General features: G+C 40.8%; 1 protein-coding gene across 1 annotated transcript in view; it reads right to left on the reverse strand.

Annotated features, from left to right (window-relative positions):
• The window catches only part of AFF3 (ALF transcription elongation factor 3), a 478,617-nt gene that overhangs the window by 246,342 nt on the left and 212,861 nt on the right, over nt 1–19,414 (reverse strand). Inside the window, exon 6 of the mRNA XM_067563544.1 lies at nt 13,803–13,834. Within this exon, the coding sequence (XP_067419645.1) occupies nt 13,803–13,834 (32 nt within the window). The remainder of the gene's footprint in view (nt 1–13,802; nt 13,835–19,414) is intronic.

Consider the following 19,414-nt stretch of genomic DNA (forward strand, 5'->3'; position numbering starts at 1 on the left):
TTCTGAAACCAAATCAAAATAATTAAAGTGACTTGGTAGGACACTACAATGGGGAATACAGAGGTACAGGGTATCTGCTGTATAGCTCGGGTATTTTAAACATGTGCCATCTTCCCTCGGTGACCATGAGCGATATCAGTCTCCTGAGGGTAACGCACGAGGAATGGGAAGATTTGCTGCATGCAGCGGGGTACCGGCCTGGCCCTTATGCTGCTATGCTGTGTTCTGCCATGATGTCGGCTCTCTTGATTGCAGCGTGGCGCGGCAAAGTATCCTACCGAGGAGGAAGGAACAAGGCTGCCCTCCCCCAAAACCTTGTGCGAAGGATAACTGATTACCTACATGAAAGTTTCCTTGAGATATCAACTGATGATTCTCAGAGCATATCTCTGCACATCAATAATCTGTTCCAGGGGTAACCCCCCAGTAAAGTCCACTAAACACCTGAAATCCCCTTCCTGCCCCCTCCCCTTCCCCCCATTTAAAAGGGCAGAACTGCTAAGAAGAAAAAAAAAACTCACCAGATGTGCCTTCCCCAGGATCATTATTGCTGTCCTGTGTGCTGCTGCACTGCTCTGGGGTCAGGAATAGGTCCCTGACTCTCTGGGAGAATGGACACCCCGCTCTCCTGCGCCCTGCTCTCCTCCTCCTCGTCCATGGAGTCCTCATCATTGTCCATGGACTGTGATCTAGCAGAGGCCTCGATGCTGCGGGGCAGCACCGTGGTGGGGGCAGCACCGAGAATTGCGTGCAGCTCCTTGTAGAAGCGGCATGTTTTTGGCGAGGAGCCAGAGCGGCTGTTAGCTTCCCTGGCTTTCTGATATGACTGCCGCAGCTCCTTGATCTTCACATGGCACTGCTGTGCGTCCCTGTTGTGTCCCTGCTCCAGCATGCCCTGGGATATCTTCCTGTAAATGTCCAAATTCCTTTTGCTGGCTCTGAGCTGAGCCATAATGGACTCCTCGCCCACAGACCAATGAGATCTAAGACCTCTGGTCGACTCCATGCTGGAGCGTGTTTGGGCCTTGCAGTAGCCATGAGGAATCCAGCGACAAAGCTCTCTCCACGCTGGCTGCACAGGAAATGAACATTCAAATTTTCATGGGGCTTGAGGGGAGGGGACATTTCCGGGTAGCATGACCACATAACAGCAAAGCGCGAATGTCCAGAGCAGTCACAACGGGGCATTGTGGGATACCTCCCAGAGGCCATTAATGTCGAATTACATTATACTCTGTCTACACTGATGCAAAATTGACCCAATAAAATCGAATTAGGCGCTATTCCACTTGTGGAGGTGGTTTTATTATGTCGACTTTTGCCACGGTTTAAGTCGATGTAACTGTCGTACCAGTGTAGACACAGGCTTTCAGAGATCGACATGATGTTACGTCGACCTCCGTCACCAGTGTAGACCTAAGTGACTGTGTTCCTGATTTGGACAGAATGGCAAATAGATCCCAATTTAAGCCTGGTAACAACAGCAACTGCTCAATATGTTCCATATCTGCAGCTGCACCAGAGCTACTTCCTGGCCAGCCCTTACTCCATTCCTTTGCCTGCCCTGCTCCAGCCTTAATCCCTTCCTATTTCCAATCTCCTGATTCCTGCTCTGTCCTCTGATTGCTAGGTCACACCATCTACACTTTGGTGTGTGACACTTGGTTTCTTATGTTGCACAACCACATTAAGTTTTAAACAAATTGTAAGAACTTGTAGGGCTAGAACCGATGACTATGGGAAATCTAGGCCTCTGACATCTCCACATCACCACAAGGGATTTAGGCTAAGTGCCATGGGGAGGTCCCAGTGAGGCTGGGCTCACAAAGAAGTACCGCCCAGCAGAACTGAAGGGGTGGCCTCAGACAGCTCCCTGATTGGCTGATACCGGTATCTACACCAGGAAGCCATGAATGGGAACTGTCTGAGCAATAACGCAGACTACCTGCCTGCTTCTGCTCCAGACCCTGCTCATGAGAGACCCTAGACTCCGGCTTCTGACCCTGACCCTTGGTTAGCCTCTGGCCTAACCTGGACGCTGACCTTCCAGTACTTGACTTGGCCTGACTTCTCCTCTGACCGCCCACATTCTGGTCATGACACAGATTGTATTTGCTGAGCAAATTTTAATGCCACACTGCATTAATGAATCATGCAACAGAAAAAGCCTACATATTGCAGCACTAGAACCTTTAAGAATGAAATACAGTGTAATTTAGAATTCTGTCTGTTATGAACATATGTCAGCCATAAGGGCTTCTCGACCCTATCTCCCATTTCCACAGAAATCATTTATAATTTCTCTCTGTTAAATGAATTTTGCAATAACACAGTGACTTATTAGGCCTCAGCATTAAAATATTCTTAATGAGACCATACAAAATATTGCACATTACCACGTACTGTAAAAAAATCCAATCTATTCTGAGACAACAACATCACGAAAAACACATCATGGACAGAAGAGGTGAGTTAAGTGGGGTTTGTTTGATGGGAATCTATTCCATGTAACCTTGTATATTTATGTGTGTGTCTATGGGGTCCAAAGGGCAAATCACGACCGTTATGAATTATCATGAGTGGAGGATGGAGGAGCTCAGATATCACAGTGATGAGTACGGTATAAATGTCTAGTTACCGTGAATAAATAAGGAGCAAGTATTAGATTGAAATGGTTTTGTTAGCGATTCAGTTGTTTGTCCAATGTCCTGAGATTGAAGGAAAACTGAACCTAAATGGTTAATGCACTAATGTGATGATGCTACTGGTTCAGTTCTCAACAATCCATCTTGTTGGAGCATTGTATTTGAAAACTAGCATCAGATGAGTGTATCATTTAGCCTCCTTGCAAGGGAACTGGATGACAGAGAACAAGGATGGCAATGTTAATAGGCTAGAGTTATACAGCTCATATGTAATTCTCAAACTAGAGCACTATTGGTTTAGGGCCTTGATATCATTTTTAGCAGTTTATCAAATGGCCAAGGGGCAAACTTTCAAAGCAATGTGTGGGAATTTAGCTATATGACTCCAGATATTAATTGGTGTGTTCTCCTAAAGGATATATTGGAATGAAAGGTCTGAGCCCAGTATAGACTGTCAGAATAAAAAATAAGGATGAAAATACTTGTTATAATCATTTTTGATGTGCTTCTCTTTGTCTGAGGGGGAGAGATAAAAAGAATACACATGAAAAAGTAGCATGATCAGTATTCATTAGCTATACTAGATGTGCTTTAATTGAATTAAAATATACAGTATTAACAACAAAATATTATTATAAAACTTCTTTAGGAGGATTCTTTGAATTATTATTTTAAAATGAATATTTTATGCATCTGGTGCATTTTTTTTTAAATGTTTGGGTTGTTTCACTGAATTTCATGTGATTCAATGTTCTGTTATTTTGGAGAACTGTGGACAAGAAATAATTACTTGGCATGTAAAATATTCATACTATTACTTTCCCTGATCTCCCCCCCGTCACTTCCCCTCTCTCTCTTTGTCTAGCTCGTGCAGCTCCCCACTGGGCACCCAATCCTAATCCCAGTGAAGTCAGTTGGAGTTTTTCCATTTATTTCAACAGGAACAGCACTGGGGACTGAATTTGCGTCTTCCCCATCTTCCCAAACCACCCGCAGCAATTTCTTTCCAGCAGTGAGACTGCAATAATGTACTCTGCTAGTTCAAGATAGCTATTGATCCAACAGCATATGCTAGTTCAGCACAGTAAAGTGGCTCCCATGCCATCTGCATGTTTCTGCCTCTGCTTTAGAAAGCAAGACTAGTATTTGGAAATATACTGCTGCTTATATTTAGGTACTGTAAATCTCCACATGTCCAACAACATCAGGAGCTTAACTGAAGCCAGTGGAATCTTACAGTCATTAACATTTATAAAGCAGCAGTCCACAGTTTGTTAAACTAACACCCTATCTCTTAAAAATTGATTTTTCTCTCCTCTAAGTATCGACACATGCTCCATTATCTAAGGTGGTCATTCAGAATGACAGTGTTGGTAGAATCTAGCCTTTTTACAGTTTTTTTTTTCCTGAAGACAGTTTCTAATTTACCTTTTACTTTTGTTTTTAATTCAATCAATTGATGGTGTATCTCACTGATACACATGACTGCTAAAGTTTAAAAAAAAGCCTGAAGATCTGATGACTGACAATGCTTTCAGCTAGAGAATTAGTAACTTGCTAATGATCTAAGGGATCCAATGTGAAAATGAAGAAAACAGAACACAAAATCTACATTTTAGCAGTTTTAAAAAATGTATTTATTTAATTTAGCCAGGGAATTGTATTGTTTTACATAATTGGATTAGTTTCATAGAGCAAAAGAAATGCTGTTAAATTATTTTCAGTGTCACAGCTATTCAGTGCCAGGGTTTCATAAAAGGAGGTCCCAGGGCCACATACATTTGCATACCTGTGATAGCATCTGCACTTGTGGAGGTGCCTGATTTGAAGTCCCTTCAGTGTAAAGGAGACAGAGCTGCTGGAAGGGTTTACTCAGTCAGGACCCCGAGCCTTTGGCACTCCCTGCTTTTGGTCCTCCCTAGAAGAAACACTTCCCACTGCATCTCATATCCCTTCTACACAGCCTTACTCCTCCGTGCCCCCCCTCCCCCGCCCTGTGTGCTCCTCTAAACAATGTTTCTGTTCCCATGCAACCCATCCAGATACTGTTTTCACCTATCCCACTTAGCCAGTTACTTCCTTATTCCCACCACCCTCTCCTGCCTATCAAACCCCTGCTGTCTCCCTACCTCCTTCATGCCCTGTCAAACATTCCCTTTTGCCTCCCATCTCTCTATATGCCCCTGCTCATCGGTAAGAAGGAAGAATCCTTCTGTGGACTTGCTGCATCTACAGTGGCAGTTAGGGTGGCCTAACTACATCACACAGGGGCATGACACCTTTCACAGCCTTGAGCAACGTAGCTAGGTCAACCTAAGTGTTAGATTTAGACCAAGCCTGAGTCAATTTTTTGTCAAGTTAGAGTTAAGATTTCCTAAATGTTTTCCCTTTTAACAAAACCACTAAAAATCCAGGAAGTCTCCCATTAAGACCACAACCAAACCAACCTCAGCTCATACATTCTTCAACTCCATAATAAACTCCGTCTCCTAGTATATCATATGTGGATTACAACAATTAAATTAATGGAGAGGTTGGATCTGATTCACTACCATTATCATGGTTTTAAGCAGATGCTACAGGAAAATACACTTTTACCCAAAATCCCAGCACTCATTACAAAATACACAGTACAATACAGACTAATAAAAGCCAATCAAAATCAACCAAAGGAATATTATGACTCTTGCTTGGACAGCCCATGGTTTATGCTGAGAAAGAGTGCAGGGTAGCTGTAGGGAGTTCTGAGGAACACTGGGGTAGTGTCGTCAAGGATGCAGGGAGGGAGAGAGTTAAGGATGTGTGCAGAACCTTAACTATGATTTTTCATGCGTCTTCTTATGTTTTTTTAAAACCTTGCCCTTCATTTAGAATGTACAAACTGGCAAACATTTGTTTTTCAGAATTACAATGTTCTAAAGAGGCTTTTCTGTGTTGGTGTATCATTACAACTCAATAGAAAGGCAAAGGTGGTGGAGTAGCATTGTATATCAGTGATGAGGTAGACTGTAAAGAAATTAGAAGTGATGGAATTGATAAGATAGAGTCTGTCTGGGTAAAAATCACACTGGGGAAAAAAAACTACCAGAGTTTCCCCTGGGATAGTGCTTGGGGTGTGCTACAGACCACCAGGATCTGATTTGGACATGGACAGAGACCTCTTTAAGGCTCTTAATGAAGTAAATACAACTGGGAATTGTGTGATTATGGGAGACTAACTTCCCAGATATAGACTGGAGGACAAGTGCTAGTAGTAATAACAGGGCCCAGATTTTCCTGGATGCGATAGCTGACAGATTCCTTCACCAAACAGTTACTGAACCAACAAGACGGGAAGCCATTTTAGATTGGATATTGGCGAGTAGTGAAGACTTCATAGAAGAACTGGTTGTAGGGGACAACCTTGGTTTGAGTGACCATGAGCTAATTCAGTTCAAACTAAATGGAAGGATAAACAAAAATAGATCTGCGACTACAGTCTTTGACTTCAAAAGGGCTAACTTTAAAAAATTAAGGGAATTAGTTGGGGAAGTGGACTGGACGGAAGAACTCATGGATCTAAAGGTGGAGGAGGCTTGGAATTACTTCAAGTCAAAGTTGCAGGAACTATCTGAAGGCTGCATCCTAAGGAATGGGAAAAATTTCATAGGTAAGAGTTGTAGACCAAGCTGGATGAGTAAGCATCTCAGACAGGTGATTAAGAGAAAGCAGAAAGACTACAAGGAATGGAAGATGGGAGGGATCAGCAGCAAGGAAAGCTATCTCTTGGAGGTCAGAACACGTAGAGATAAAGTGAGGAAAGCCAAAAGCCAAGTAGAGTTGGACCTTGCAAAAAGAATTAAAACCAATAGTAAAAGCCATATAATAGTATAGTATAATATAAATAGGAAGAAAACAAAGAAAGAAGAAGTGGGACCACTAAGCACTGAGGATGGGGTGGAGGTTAAGGATAATCTAGGCGTGGCCGAATATCTAAACAAATACTTTGCCTCCATTTTTAATGAGGCTAATGATGATCTTGGGGATAGTGGTAGGGGGCTAATGGAATGAGGATCTGGAGGTAGAAATTACCACATCTGAGGTAGAAGCCAAACTTGAACACCTTACTGGGACAAAATCGGGGGCGGGATGGATAATCTTCATCCAAGAATATTAAAGGAACTAGCACATGAAATTGCAAGCGCATTAGCAAGGATTTTTAATGAATCTGTAAACTCAAAGGCTGTACCGTATGACTGGAGAATTGCTAATACAGTTCCTATTTTTAAAAAAGGGGAAAAAAGTGATCCGGGTAATCACAGGCCTGTTAGTTTGACCTCAGTAGTTTGCAAGGTCTTGGAAAAAATTTTGAAAGAGAGAGAAAGTAGTTAAGGACATCAAGATTAATGGTAATTGGTAGATCATGCCAGACCAACCTGATCTCCCTTTTTGAGAAGATAACAGATTTTTTAGACAAAGGAAATTCAGTGGATCTAATTTACCTAGATATCAGTTAGGCATTTGATACGGTTCCGCACGGGGAATTATTAGTTAAATTGGAAAAGATGGGGATTAATATGAAAATTGAAAGGTGAATAAGGAGCTAGTTAAAGGGGAGACTACAACAGATCATACAGAAAGGTAAACTGTCAGGCTGGAGGGAGGTTACTAGTGGAGTTATACTAATAACAAGAATTTCTGCTATAAACTGGGGATGCATGAGTTGGAAGTGACAGAGGAAAAGGACCTGGGCGTATTGGTTGATCACAGGATGACTATGAGCCATCAGTGTGATGTGGCCATGAAAAAAGCTAATGTGGTCCTCGGATGCATCAGACAAGGTATTTCCAGTAGAGATAGGGAGGTGTTAATACCGTTATACCAGGCACTGGTGAGACCTCATCTGGAATACTGTGTGCAGTTCTGGTCTCCCATGTTTAAGAAAGATGAATTCAAACTGGAACAGTTGCACATAAGAGCTACAAGGATGATCTGTGGAATGGAAAACCTGCCTTATGAGAAGAGACTCAAAGAGCTTGGCTTGTTTAGCCTAACCAAGAGAAGGTTGAGGGGAGATATGATTGCTTTCTATAAATACATCAGTGGGATAAATACCAGGTGGGAGAGGAATTATTTAAGTTCAGTGCCAATGTGGACACAAGAACTAATGGATATAAACTGGCCATCAGGAAGTTTAGACTTGAAATTAGATACAGGTTTCTAACCATCAGAGGAGTGAAGTTCTGGAATAGCCTTCCAAGGGGAGCAATGGGGGCAAAAAACCTACTTGGCTTCAAAACTGAGCTTGATACATTTATGGAGGGGATGGTATGATGGGACAGCCTCGTTTGGCAATTGACTGATATTTGACTACTGGCCTGTGAAGGGATGTTAGATGGGGTAAGTTCTGAGTTATTACAGAGAATTCTTATTTGGGTGTCTGGCTGGTGAGTCTTGCCCACATGCGCAGGGTTTAACTGATCACCATATTTGAGATCGGGAAGGAATTTTTCCCCAGGGCAGACTGGCAAAGGCTCTGGGGGTTTTTCGCCTTCCTATGTAGCATGGGGCACAGCTCACTTACTGGTGGATTCTCTGTACCTTAAATCATGATTTGAGGACTTTAATAATTCAGTCATGGGTTAGAGGTTTATTAGAGGAGTTAGTGGATGAGGTTCTGTGGCCTGCGTTGTGGAGGAGGTCAGACTAGATGATCCTATTGGTCCCTTCTAGGAGTTTTTTACTTGATGTTTCCCTCACTTCTTCCAAATGTTTGTATAGCCTTCCTGTGGGTGAAAACCTGATGCAGACAGATACAGTCATAATTTGACACAGCTCATGTAAATTGGTGGATGAAGTAAACTCAGGGCAAGGATTCTTGCAGATTTTAGAAGTCCCCTGCAATGTTCATAAACTCAGCAGGAACCCTTGCATTACTTTGAACCTCTCTAGAGGGGTCCCTGTGGCAATTTAAATCCCCACAGGAATCCCCGCAGCGGTGCACCATTTTTGTGGCCTTCAGGTACAGACTTCCTAAATGCTGGAATTAAAAACTCTATGGAGCCCTCATAAGTTTGGAGGAAACATATCAAATAATATCAGACTTAAACCAACACATCCCACCTCGCATATATATGTTCAAAAATTCAGGACAGCACAAGTCTTGGGCATTGTCAGTGCAAACGAAAGGTTCAGGTCATGCCTATAAAGCACTGACCCACGCAGAGGGCAGGGTAAGGCATGCTGCCCTAATAAAAGCCCTGGGAGGCACTGTGCCTCAAGAAGGAAGAATGACACCTGCAACTCCAGATACAGTAGGGGACCCGTCTGGGGGGGTGGAGGTGCTACTTTCCTTAATGGAGTGCCGCTGCAGCATGTTCTGCCCGCCACTGCTGGCCTGAACAAGAAGTGAGACAGGACTGTAGCTCCATCTCCCAACCACTCCTTTCAGGTGGCTACAGGTGCAGCCGTTATACTTAGGGGAGCACAAGTATTGTTGCTCCTGGAGCTGTTTTCCACCCCTATTCATCTGCACAGGAGCTATCTATATTCTGACCTGAAAGAAGGTAAGTCTTTGCTGCATTATGTGGGCTCAAACAAAATACTGAAATAGCATGGCTTAAAAAAATAGTTTCTGAAATCCAAGAAATCAATGCTATATCTGATTTATGTGTCCAGTGTAAATAAAAGCTTTGTGGACAGTAGTGTATAAAGTTAGGATTCTGGTAAGTTACAGAGTGAATATTTATGATCTCTCTCTCTCTCTGCCTCCATCTATGTTTAGAAAGATATTGATATACACATACATATGTATCATTATTGAAAATGAAGACAACTAGCTTATGTTTGATCTAATGGAGAAGGGGAGCCGGTGGAGGACTGCAAAGAGAGGAGTGACGTGGTCAAAGGTGCAGGCTATGAAAATGCTCTTTGTAGCAGCCGTAGCATTCTGAATGGATATGAATGGAACAAGATTGCATTTGTCAAAGCCAGGAAAATGGATGTTGTAGTGATCAAGATGCAAGATGATGAGAGCTTAGATGAGAGTTCTAGCTGTGTGGATGGAAAGGAAAGGCCGTGTCTTAGAGGTGTTATGCAGAAAGAATCGGTAAGATTTCGATATAGCCTGGATATGAAGATCTAGAGAGAGGTCTGGGTTGAAGATGATGCCTAGGCTATGGGCCTGAGTGACAGGCAGGATGATGATATTGTCAACTGTGGTTGAGAATAAAGTTCTGAGGTAAGTGTTTGGGAGGAGATGAAAAGCTCTGTGTTAGCTATGTTGAGCTTGAGCAGGTGGCTAGACATCTTTGAAGCGTAGTTTGCCTTTAGAGCTGTGCAGCTTTTGTTTATTTTGGTTGTTTCATCTCCTCAATTCAAGTCAATTTCAATTTATGTACTGAATTTTCAGCATGCCTGTTCAGGTTTAAGAACTCTCTATTTATCACCTAAACTCTCAGGGTCTTTAAGCCTGAGAAGGCAGACTGAAAATTCAGTAAATAGGATGAAGAAGTGTGACACAGAAATTCCTTGGCAATGGGTTCCCTATTCTTTGCAAACAACTCGGACCACAGACCTGACAAACTCATTACACCAAATACGTCTTGCAGGATATTTACCCATAAAGAGTAATGTGTAAGTTATCTACAGAAAACTCATAACTTGTCAACATTCATAACCACTCTGAAATGTATGGAGAGGTAATATTTAAGGAATAATGTATTTATATTGAACGTGTGCTTTATGGACTTGGAGTAAAAAGTAAAGATTAGTCACTAAGATGTCTTGGTAATGGCCTATTTGGGCAAGCGGGAGTTGTCATATCATCCTGTCGGACCAGTGGTGCAATGCCAGGCTCAGTTGTTTAGCCTTGTGCAATACTATGACTTTGAATGGGAAACCATCAGCAGCAATGACAAACAATCAAAATCACTTAAAGGTAAAAAAAAGAAACTTTACAACAAAACAGAGATTCACCCTATCTATGAATAGAAACCAAAGACTGTTTTCTGTATAACTGAGTGAGGGGAAGGACACTCTGAATCCATTCACTGAGAAAACCCCTTGATGAGCAGTAGGGTGGGGGGCACATTCATGAATTTTTGGATCATGGTTTGTCCGAAACCAGGCAGTTCCTCAAAAGACTGACCTTTCTGGGGAAAATCAACTTTATTACACAGGAAAGGTAACTATTAATAAGTTCAGTCAGGTTCGCATTTTATGTTTTGTTTTGCATTGTAACCTCTTGTTTGTTTCTAGTTAAATCTTTATTCTTTCTTAAGTAAACCTACTTTTGTTTTATCTTCAGTGCTTACAAGTGCTGTGTGGTTTACAAGAGTGGTGGTTTGGGTAAAAATGGTAAATTGATGTACACTGCACCTTTGGGTGCAGAGGATCTGGAATTACCGTGAATAGCCAGTGTCAGAGACTGAATATCACAGGGAAACAAATCAAGGGGGGCTTGGGGACTGAAGTGCACTGATTGTTAATCTGCAAGGTGAAGGAAGGGCTGCCTTAAGCCCAGAGGAAAGTGCTTGAGTAGTTGAAAGGCTGGCAGTGTCATGGAGCTGACACCCAACTACCACAAAAAAGACTCCCTCTAGCTGGAGGCAGAAGGCGTAACAAGGTGACTCACAGTCCTGGATACCCTGAGAACCATCAGAACATGACTGAGAATAAGGGGCCCAGTGTAAATTTACTGAAGTCAGTTCGGTTACACCAAGGGTGATTTTGGTTCAAGGGATTGAAACTTCAGGAAGAAACAAGACTGATGAAGAAATGAAAGCAAGAGAACCTCTCAATAACATATTAATTAGTCAGTATGCAAACAAACTCCTCTTTAGCACATACTGGTACCTAATTGTTTGCTGCAGTAAAGTAGTTTTGACAACATCAGCACTGGTCATTTTATATTCTTCTCATTTTTAATAAAAATTAAAGATACATTTGGTTCCCATAGGTGGATGTTCCTATTCAAATGAGGATAGTTTTGGGCAGATGAATCCTGCAGCTTAGGAACATTATGATGTGAGGTATCAAAACAGCAGAGAAGTTTAGTATTTTGTGTTCGCATGTTAAGATGCAAATCCTGCCTTAACTTCCAAGCTACAGAAGGTCCCCTGGCAGCAGAATTGGTGCAGTTCCACTGTGCCAAGGAGTGGGGTGAGGAGGTCAAGATTTCATTGGGCACTCAGGTGATGTTCGCATTGTTCGGCTCCACAGTGGCTCCCAGCATGCCAATGTATAAGAGAGGGGACAGGGTATGGGGTAGGTCCAAGATTCTAGTGTTGTGTGAGTGTTTCGGTGGCAGTGGCTTCTGTGGAATAACTGTAGAATGGAAAGGTGAAAATTACTTCCCACTGCATCTGGCCAGCTTCTGAGCTGGTTACTTCAACTGGGCACTGAATTTGCCGTTAAGTACTTTCTTTCCCAAGCGCGCTTTCTTTGGGGAAATATGAAATTACATGTAAGTCCACCTGTGGGAAGGAAGCAAGAGATTTTGAGGAAAGTTGCTTATAGTGGATTCCCCACCCCCCATTTTGAATCCAAGTGAATGAATTTGTGAGCAGATTCTGAGCAGAACAAGGGGCCTGTTCTGCCACTGTTCTGTGCTGCATAAATTCCTCCTTAAAATACATTTTACTATGTAGCTTTTCAACACTAATCCTCCAGGGGAATGTGAAATTAAGGCGGAAAAGAGAGAGAGAAAGAGAGAGAGGGAGGGTGGGAGAGAGAGAGAGAGAGAGAAAAGCTGTCTTTTACAACTTTGAGGGCACAAATTCCAATCCTTCATTATCCAGAGTATTTTGTGTCTCAACTCTATTGTCTTATAAGTCTAGGTAGCTCCTTATGGAAGAGACTGTCTTCCTTTGTATTTCTAAACCAATCATACTGTCTACGCTCCACTCCTTAAAAATAACACAAAAGAGAAATTAAAAACTGCAACTGGTCTCTTTAATTTTCCTGCATAAAAAACCTATGAAAGTGGGTAAATTAGACTGATATCCACCACCTAGTGCATACTGAAAATATAAAAAAGTGTTCATGATTTATATGATCTGCTACCTAATTTGTATCAAAGCAACAGGGACCAAGGCTATAGAATTATGTAATATGCATTTCATCCTCAGAAAAGCCCGCTCTATAAATGGTAGCTAAGTAAAAGCTCTGCCAATACAGTCATAAGAAATCCATCATAATCAATCTTCTATAAATTATTTGTCCAGTCTGAGAATTAAAAGATTTATTTAACAAATTATTTGAGAAAGGAGGATTGTCTTTAACAATCCACTGTAGAGTTTTAATCCAAATAATGATATCATTGTATTTCTTAAACAGTTCCAAAAGAAGTGAGTATACAGTGTCTGAGAGGTAGAAACATACTAGAATAAAGGTGTTTTTACTAAGGTTTGTCATGTCAGCTAGTCTAATTTGTCTTGGTGCTTTACTCAGTATAATATCCGCTTTCTAGGAAATGTAAATTACTAGGTTACCACTTTAAAAAGAGAACCCATAATCCCCCTGAAAAAAAACCCAATTAAAATAGGAGTTAAATATATATGGGAAAAATCACATGCTGCTTTTAAGTTTGTTTACTTAAGAAAATATCCAATATCAAAGTATATTCAAGCACAGATAAGTCCAGAAGTGAATTCATTTGCTCCATGAACACAAACTAGAAATTGTGATAAAAGTGATAATGAAATATAGTGATGGTAAAATATGGAAATAACTTTGCAGATATTGTATGTTTTGATTTTATAATGAACATAATGACATAACATAATGTCATTAATAACATAATAACAAAATGGATTTTAATTAACTCCAAGTGAAAAAAGACCCTCCTGGATCTCCGCCCAAAATTAAGATTTTTGACAGTCATGATTAATGATAACACACACACTCTGTGGTTTGTAAACCTGAAACATACTTATACATTTCAGTGACTAATTTAGTCCCATCATCTGCTTCCAGGTGAATGTCAGGTCAGCAGTACCGGTGCAAAGCAATGGTGAAATCCAGTGCTCAATAGGTCAGCTTTACATGTTTTCTAGAAAGGTAACATCTCAAAAAGTAAATAGGTACCAGAGTAGCAATTCTTGTATCTATACTTTCTCTTTCCTTCTTTAGGGTAAATTTAATGAAATAACAACAGAACTATTAAAGAGTTCCTACCCGCAAAATTTCTTCAATACAGCTGTTATCTCCTGTTCCACTGTCCTGCAAACAAAGAGAAAAGACTTTTAAAGTAAGAAATAACAAATGGTAGGTTTGAGGATACGTGTCTACATGAGATATACTCAAGATTCAGGTACATTTTCAAGTCAGTATCAAGTGTTTCTAGCATCAGAATAGTTGTGGTGTACTAAACTCAAAAATTATGTCCTACATTTTCTGTACGAAAAGGCTATTTTTTAAGAAGTTTATTCTGTAAATGAGTGACCACAATATATATTGTATTTAATCTATTAAATTCTGGTTACGTTTACTTCAGTTGTGGTTCATTTAACCTTGAGTATACATTATATGTATAGGTAAAATATTTACTGTATATATACAGATCTAATATATTTACTAAGAATTTATTTACAATAGTTTAGTAACAACAGACTGGATCCTTCTAGTAGTTAAAATTCCCATTGGTTGCCCAGGAAAGTTTTGTTTCCATAAGGATTAGGCCTATTATTGATTTTAGGGTTGTAAAACAATATAGAAACTTTCATGAAATCAAGTGGTTAAACTGGAGCGATGTTCAATGGGTAAATCAGTGGTCTAAAAGGGCCACTCAGGGTATGTTTACACTGCAGTGTAAGCCCAGGGTTATTAGAACTTGAGTTAGCAGACCCTGGATTTGTAGCCCAGGAGTGAGCATCTACACTCATCTGTACGCCTAGGTTAGGAATTGTTGAACTGTGGCTCCCAGCCTGGGGCTCCAGTGTCTACACTGCATTATGCAGGGCTGAGTCCAACCACCCATATCCCAGATTTCCTAGTGCGCTCCAAAAATGTGGCTGCTTGAGTCTTTTGTTCATGGCACAGTGAGGGAAAACTTGACTGTCCACCAAACTTGACTGTCCAGAGGACAAAAAAAGTCAGACCATGGGACTGTGGCATACTTTTGTCGGACTCCCAGAGCACGAGTTTAGTGGGGCTGAGTCTACACTACAAAACAATAGGGCTTGAACCATGGCTCCTAACTTGACTCAGGCCCAGATCCTCCACCCTAGTGGGGTCCTGGGACCTGTGGTCTGAGCCCTGGGTTAGCACAATATGTGAGTAGATGGAAAGAAGGTTGGGCTTGAGCCTGAGTTCAAACCTGGGCTTACACTGCAGTGCAGACTTACTCATAGTGAGCACCATAGTCACAGTTATGAGGAGTTACTCGTACAGGTCCTTAAGTCCATCCCTATGCAGGAAAACATTCAAGTATATGTTTAGCTTTAAGCATGTGCCTAAGGCCCATTGAAACCAGGCCTTCTGCCTGCAGAGAATTAGTTGCAGTGGAATCTTCCTCTGCTATGTCAACTCCCCACCCCTAACCCAACCCCCTGCCTCCCATCTTCACCCTAACATACCCTCTTCCTTGTGCTGCACAGTGCATCTCTGCCAAAGCAGGCAGCACTGACAAGTGGGAAAGCGGGTGCAGGAGGCAGTCTAGCTGCCTCTGCCAGGTTTACATGACTTGGAGATTCCTGCTAAACATGGGGAATTCTCCAGGGTGGTTCTCCAACAGTTTAAATTCACTTTATACTGCACAATACACCAAGTGAAATGATTTCTGCATATGCAGAATACAGTGAACTTAGCAGATAGGAGAATCTGGCCCCAACTCTTTTCTTTAACAGTGGGAGAAAAAAATCAATGTGTATTTATTGTTATTATTAACAATTACTTTTGAAGTGAGCTAGGAATTTTGGCCTAGATTTTCAAAGGTGATCAGTGATTCTGAGAGCCTCAATGTTCAGGTGCCCAACTTGAGAGACATGCCTGATTTTCTGAAGTGCTGAGCACCTGCCTTCTAAATATCAGATCCCTCTAAAATGTCTCAATTTAGACACCTAAAATCACTAGCCACTTTTGAAAATGTTGTACTTACGTTACGTTATTGTCAGCCAATTGCTGTTTGCCCTACTCTTCTATGTTAATACCATGCTTCTCCCAGAAAACCATGCTGACTGTAGACCTTAATACAATAACCAGTATAGCCAGCTTCCTGGCACAGTGGAGGGAGAGTCTGAATTCATATGCTCTGGAAGTCTAAGGGAGATAGCCAAAGTCAGAATGAAGGCAGTCATATACAAGCAGAGAGTAATTTATGTTTCATAAATGTTTGTGGCTATTTCATGCCAGGTTATGGGAACTCGGGAGTATTTTATTGTCAGCACACCTGGATATTTTTGCTGAATATGGGCCTTGCTTATTAAACAAATGAATTGTCTTTAACTCTTTTGCTGCAATACAGTTTGTCATCTTTAAAGTCAGTAAGTTAGTTATGCCATTGACTTCAAAATGAGAGGGACTGGGTGCAACATAAAGTACCTTTCAAGAATTACTAATATTTGATAAATCACTGGTAAAAAGGAACTACAGTCAATTGTAAATATTCCCATTCTGAACTCATCATTGTAACAGATGAATCAAAGAATGTAATATTCTGCTTTTGCTGTGACTGGAGTAACAATACAACAGAAACACTTGATGCTGCTAATTAACTAAAAAGAACAAAACACATGAAGAAAAATCACAACATTCTGTGGACTTTATTTTTTTTCTTCGTTCGTTCCTTCCATCACCCAAAAACCTGTTCTATGCTTAGTCATCACACCAGCATCATTAACAGCTGAGCACATGAAGCCCTCCTGGCATACCACATGCCTTGTTTGCAGAGCAGAGAGTCTCCTGCCCCACCAAAAAACTACAATTCATATATGCTCTCACTTTACACAAGAAGGCATAAGATGTCGTTATCTTGCATACTACGCTATGCTGATGATACTGCAGCAATATATCATCTCCAGAGGCTGCATGATCGGTTAATATCAAAACATTAAAGGTGAATAAATGAGATTTGCTTATAATTTGATTCAGAAATTATCTATTTTGTGTTTTAAAATTAAATCTCTCTCCTCCTAGTGTAATTAAGTAAGTTTGAAAATATTCACCAGTAACAGATCTGTCCTTTCTAACGCCATGGAACTAAGCCAAAAATGCTGTCCCCTGGCCCATTACTCTTCAAGGCAGAACATAAAAATCTTTCCTCTCCACTGTTATATCTTGATCCAAGTGAACTGAATGCCTTTCAATGGGTGATAATGAAACAGAATCTCAACGCCCAGGCAAACAGAAGCAAATATGGAAACATTATTTGAAAAAATCTTCTGTATTCCCTTTTCTCTTCATCTTTTGAACATTGTTGTCCCATGGTCTTGCCCTGTTAGTAACATACAACCCTGCAGATACAAGATTACACTGCATTACATATTTTTTCACTTTGCAGAATGGCTCTTATATCCACAAGTTTCTGAGCTCAGAATACTGAATTTAACTTTGCAACAATATTTTAATACAAATTTTAGATGATGGTAAATTCTGTTTGCAGTTTGCAACAAAAGGCAATCTATTTGAGGGCTTACAGGGAAAGATCAACAGGCTTGCACATATGGTGTTTGTGTCCAGGAACTAGATAGTTTGGGGAGGAAAATTTAAAAAGAGATGAATCTTTATAACAAAATACCAGCTTCCTACAGATCCCCTGACCTGCTTACTTAGTGCTCCAGTAAAGGATCTATATTTTAAACAGAAAGACAAATTAATTAATTTTTTATTGTTAGCATTTAGACTTTGTATTGCATATTTTTGCAAAAATGTAACCCATCTGATTATGGAATTGTGATATGGTAAAATATGGACTGTCTTGTTATGGAAAAACTTTCATACCAAGTACGTACACAAGAGAAGTGCCAAAAAGAGGATAGGTAGTTAGAAATTTGATCACCCTCTTTAGCATACACAGTGGAAATGGACTCTCCAGCCAGCAGGCCAGAATCTTTAGACAGGTTCTTTGAATATTAACCTGATCCTGAATAAGTAATGTACCATGTAATACGTTAACATTTTATTGTAATTTTGCCTTACTAAAAAGTTTTTAAAAAATCATCTATTTATTATTCACATGCAGCAAATACTCAAACCTCTCCAGCTTTTCATCTATTTATGTGGCTAGATCTACCCATTTTAAACTGTATTCTGCTTCTAGTATTATTTCAGTGTTTACTTTATGACACTATGCCTGAACAAATTAATGTTAAAGGTGCCCATAATCTGAACAATGTAATCATTTCTCCCTCTTGATAAGGTACATACAGCAAATATTTGCACAGTGTATATTTTAATTGCTCGGTTTTTTGTGGGGGTTTGAGGTTTGTGGGTGTTATTTCATGATGAGCTGTTACTAACTTAGTATTTATACTAACTTTGATGAACCCGATTCATTTGCCTATCATTGCATTTTGAAATCTGTCATAACAGACTCGCCTCCCCGAACCTCCAATGAACCCTCAATGAAAGGCTGGCAGCTCTAGTTCACTTGTCAAAGGCAATGGGCATGATTCCTTTAGTTCTTTGATGCTTTTCCCATTACCTTCATTTCTCAGTCAGGGCAGCCCCAGAAAAAAACAACCATTTGTACGCACGCACAAAGTCTGGCAGGAAGATGTGAGGATCTGCAGTCAAGGATAACAGCAGTCATTACTGAAGAAATAGCCAGGAGCATAACATCATTGATAACACAAGGAGCTAATTACCATGCAAAGCACAGAGCGCTGTAAGAAACGAGGCTGAATAAAGGCTACACCAAATTCTTGGGACATGAATTGTAATTTCAAGAAAGCTACATCTGTACTCATTTTATTTTATACCGTTCCTTATTTTTTTTCCTCACCAACAGCTGTCACAGAGTGATATATAAAGGAACTTCTATGAAAAGAATTGCCTATTTATGAGACTTTTCTCCTCCTCTCAAATCATTACACAGAAAAAAGGGGAAAAAACCAATCTCCCACAGCAATCTAGTTTAAATTTAGGCTACGTCTACCTCAGAGGTGGGGGTGTGATCCCCACATTGCACAGACATGCTCACGCTAGCTCTCATCAAGTCAGCAAGCTAAAACTAACAGCATAGCCACTGTAGGACGGGCAGCGGTGAGGAGCAGCATGGGCTCGCCACCCCAAGTACATACCCACAGGGGGGCAGAAGGGGGAAGATAGAGCAGTAGTAAGATGAGAGCTAGTGCAAGTATGTCTATATGAGCTGAGAATCACACTCCTAGCTCCAACTGTAGACGTAGCTTTAATGTAAGAGGTATTTATGGCAAAAGCTTTTAATATTATTATTCGTGTTGCATTAAGTACTTCCACTAACTCGGAAAACGTATTGCATTTTGTCTTTCAGTGTACATTAAAAATTATTAACATATTTTAAATGTTGAGCTACATACACCCAGTTGACCTCCCATGCCTCTGTCCACTCAGTCTGGCTCCTTCTTGCCATGCTGGCATTAAAAAGCTGGTCATCAGCAACCAGCTTGGTGTCAATTGGTGGTACATTTGAGGTCCTTTCTAAAGTGGGTTCCTGACTGCAAGGTTTCAACACTGTTCTGACACCCTCCTGATGCATCACTACCGCTCTGCTCATAGCCCCACCTCTCACAAACACTGTTAACAGATGCAAGTGAAACTATAGGTGCAGGTTACATTGTTAAACAATTTAAGCTTACGCTGTTGGAATT

The sequence above is a fragment of the Emydura macquarii genome, unplaced genomic scaffold, assembly GCF_026122565.2.
Source record: "Emydura macquarii macquarii isolate MOO-44397 ecotype Brisbane River unplaced genomic scaffold, CSIRO-AGI_Emac_v2 contig_2531, whole genome shotgun sequence".
Classification (NCBI taxonomy): domain Eukaryota; kingdom Metazoa; phylum Chordata; order Testudines; family Chelidae; genus Emydura; species Emydura macquarii.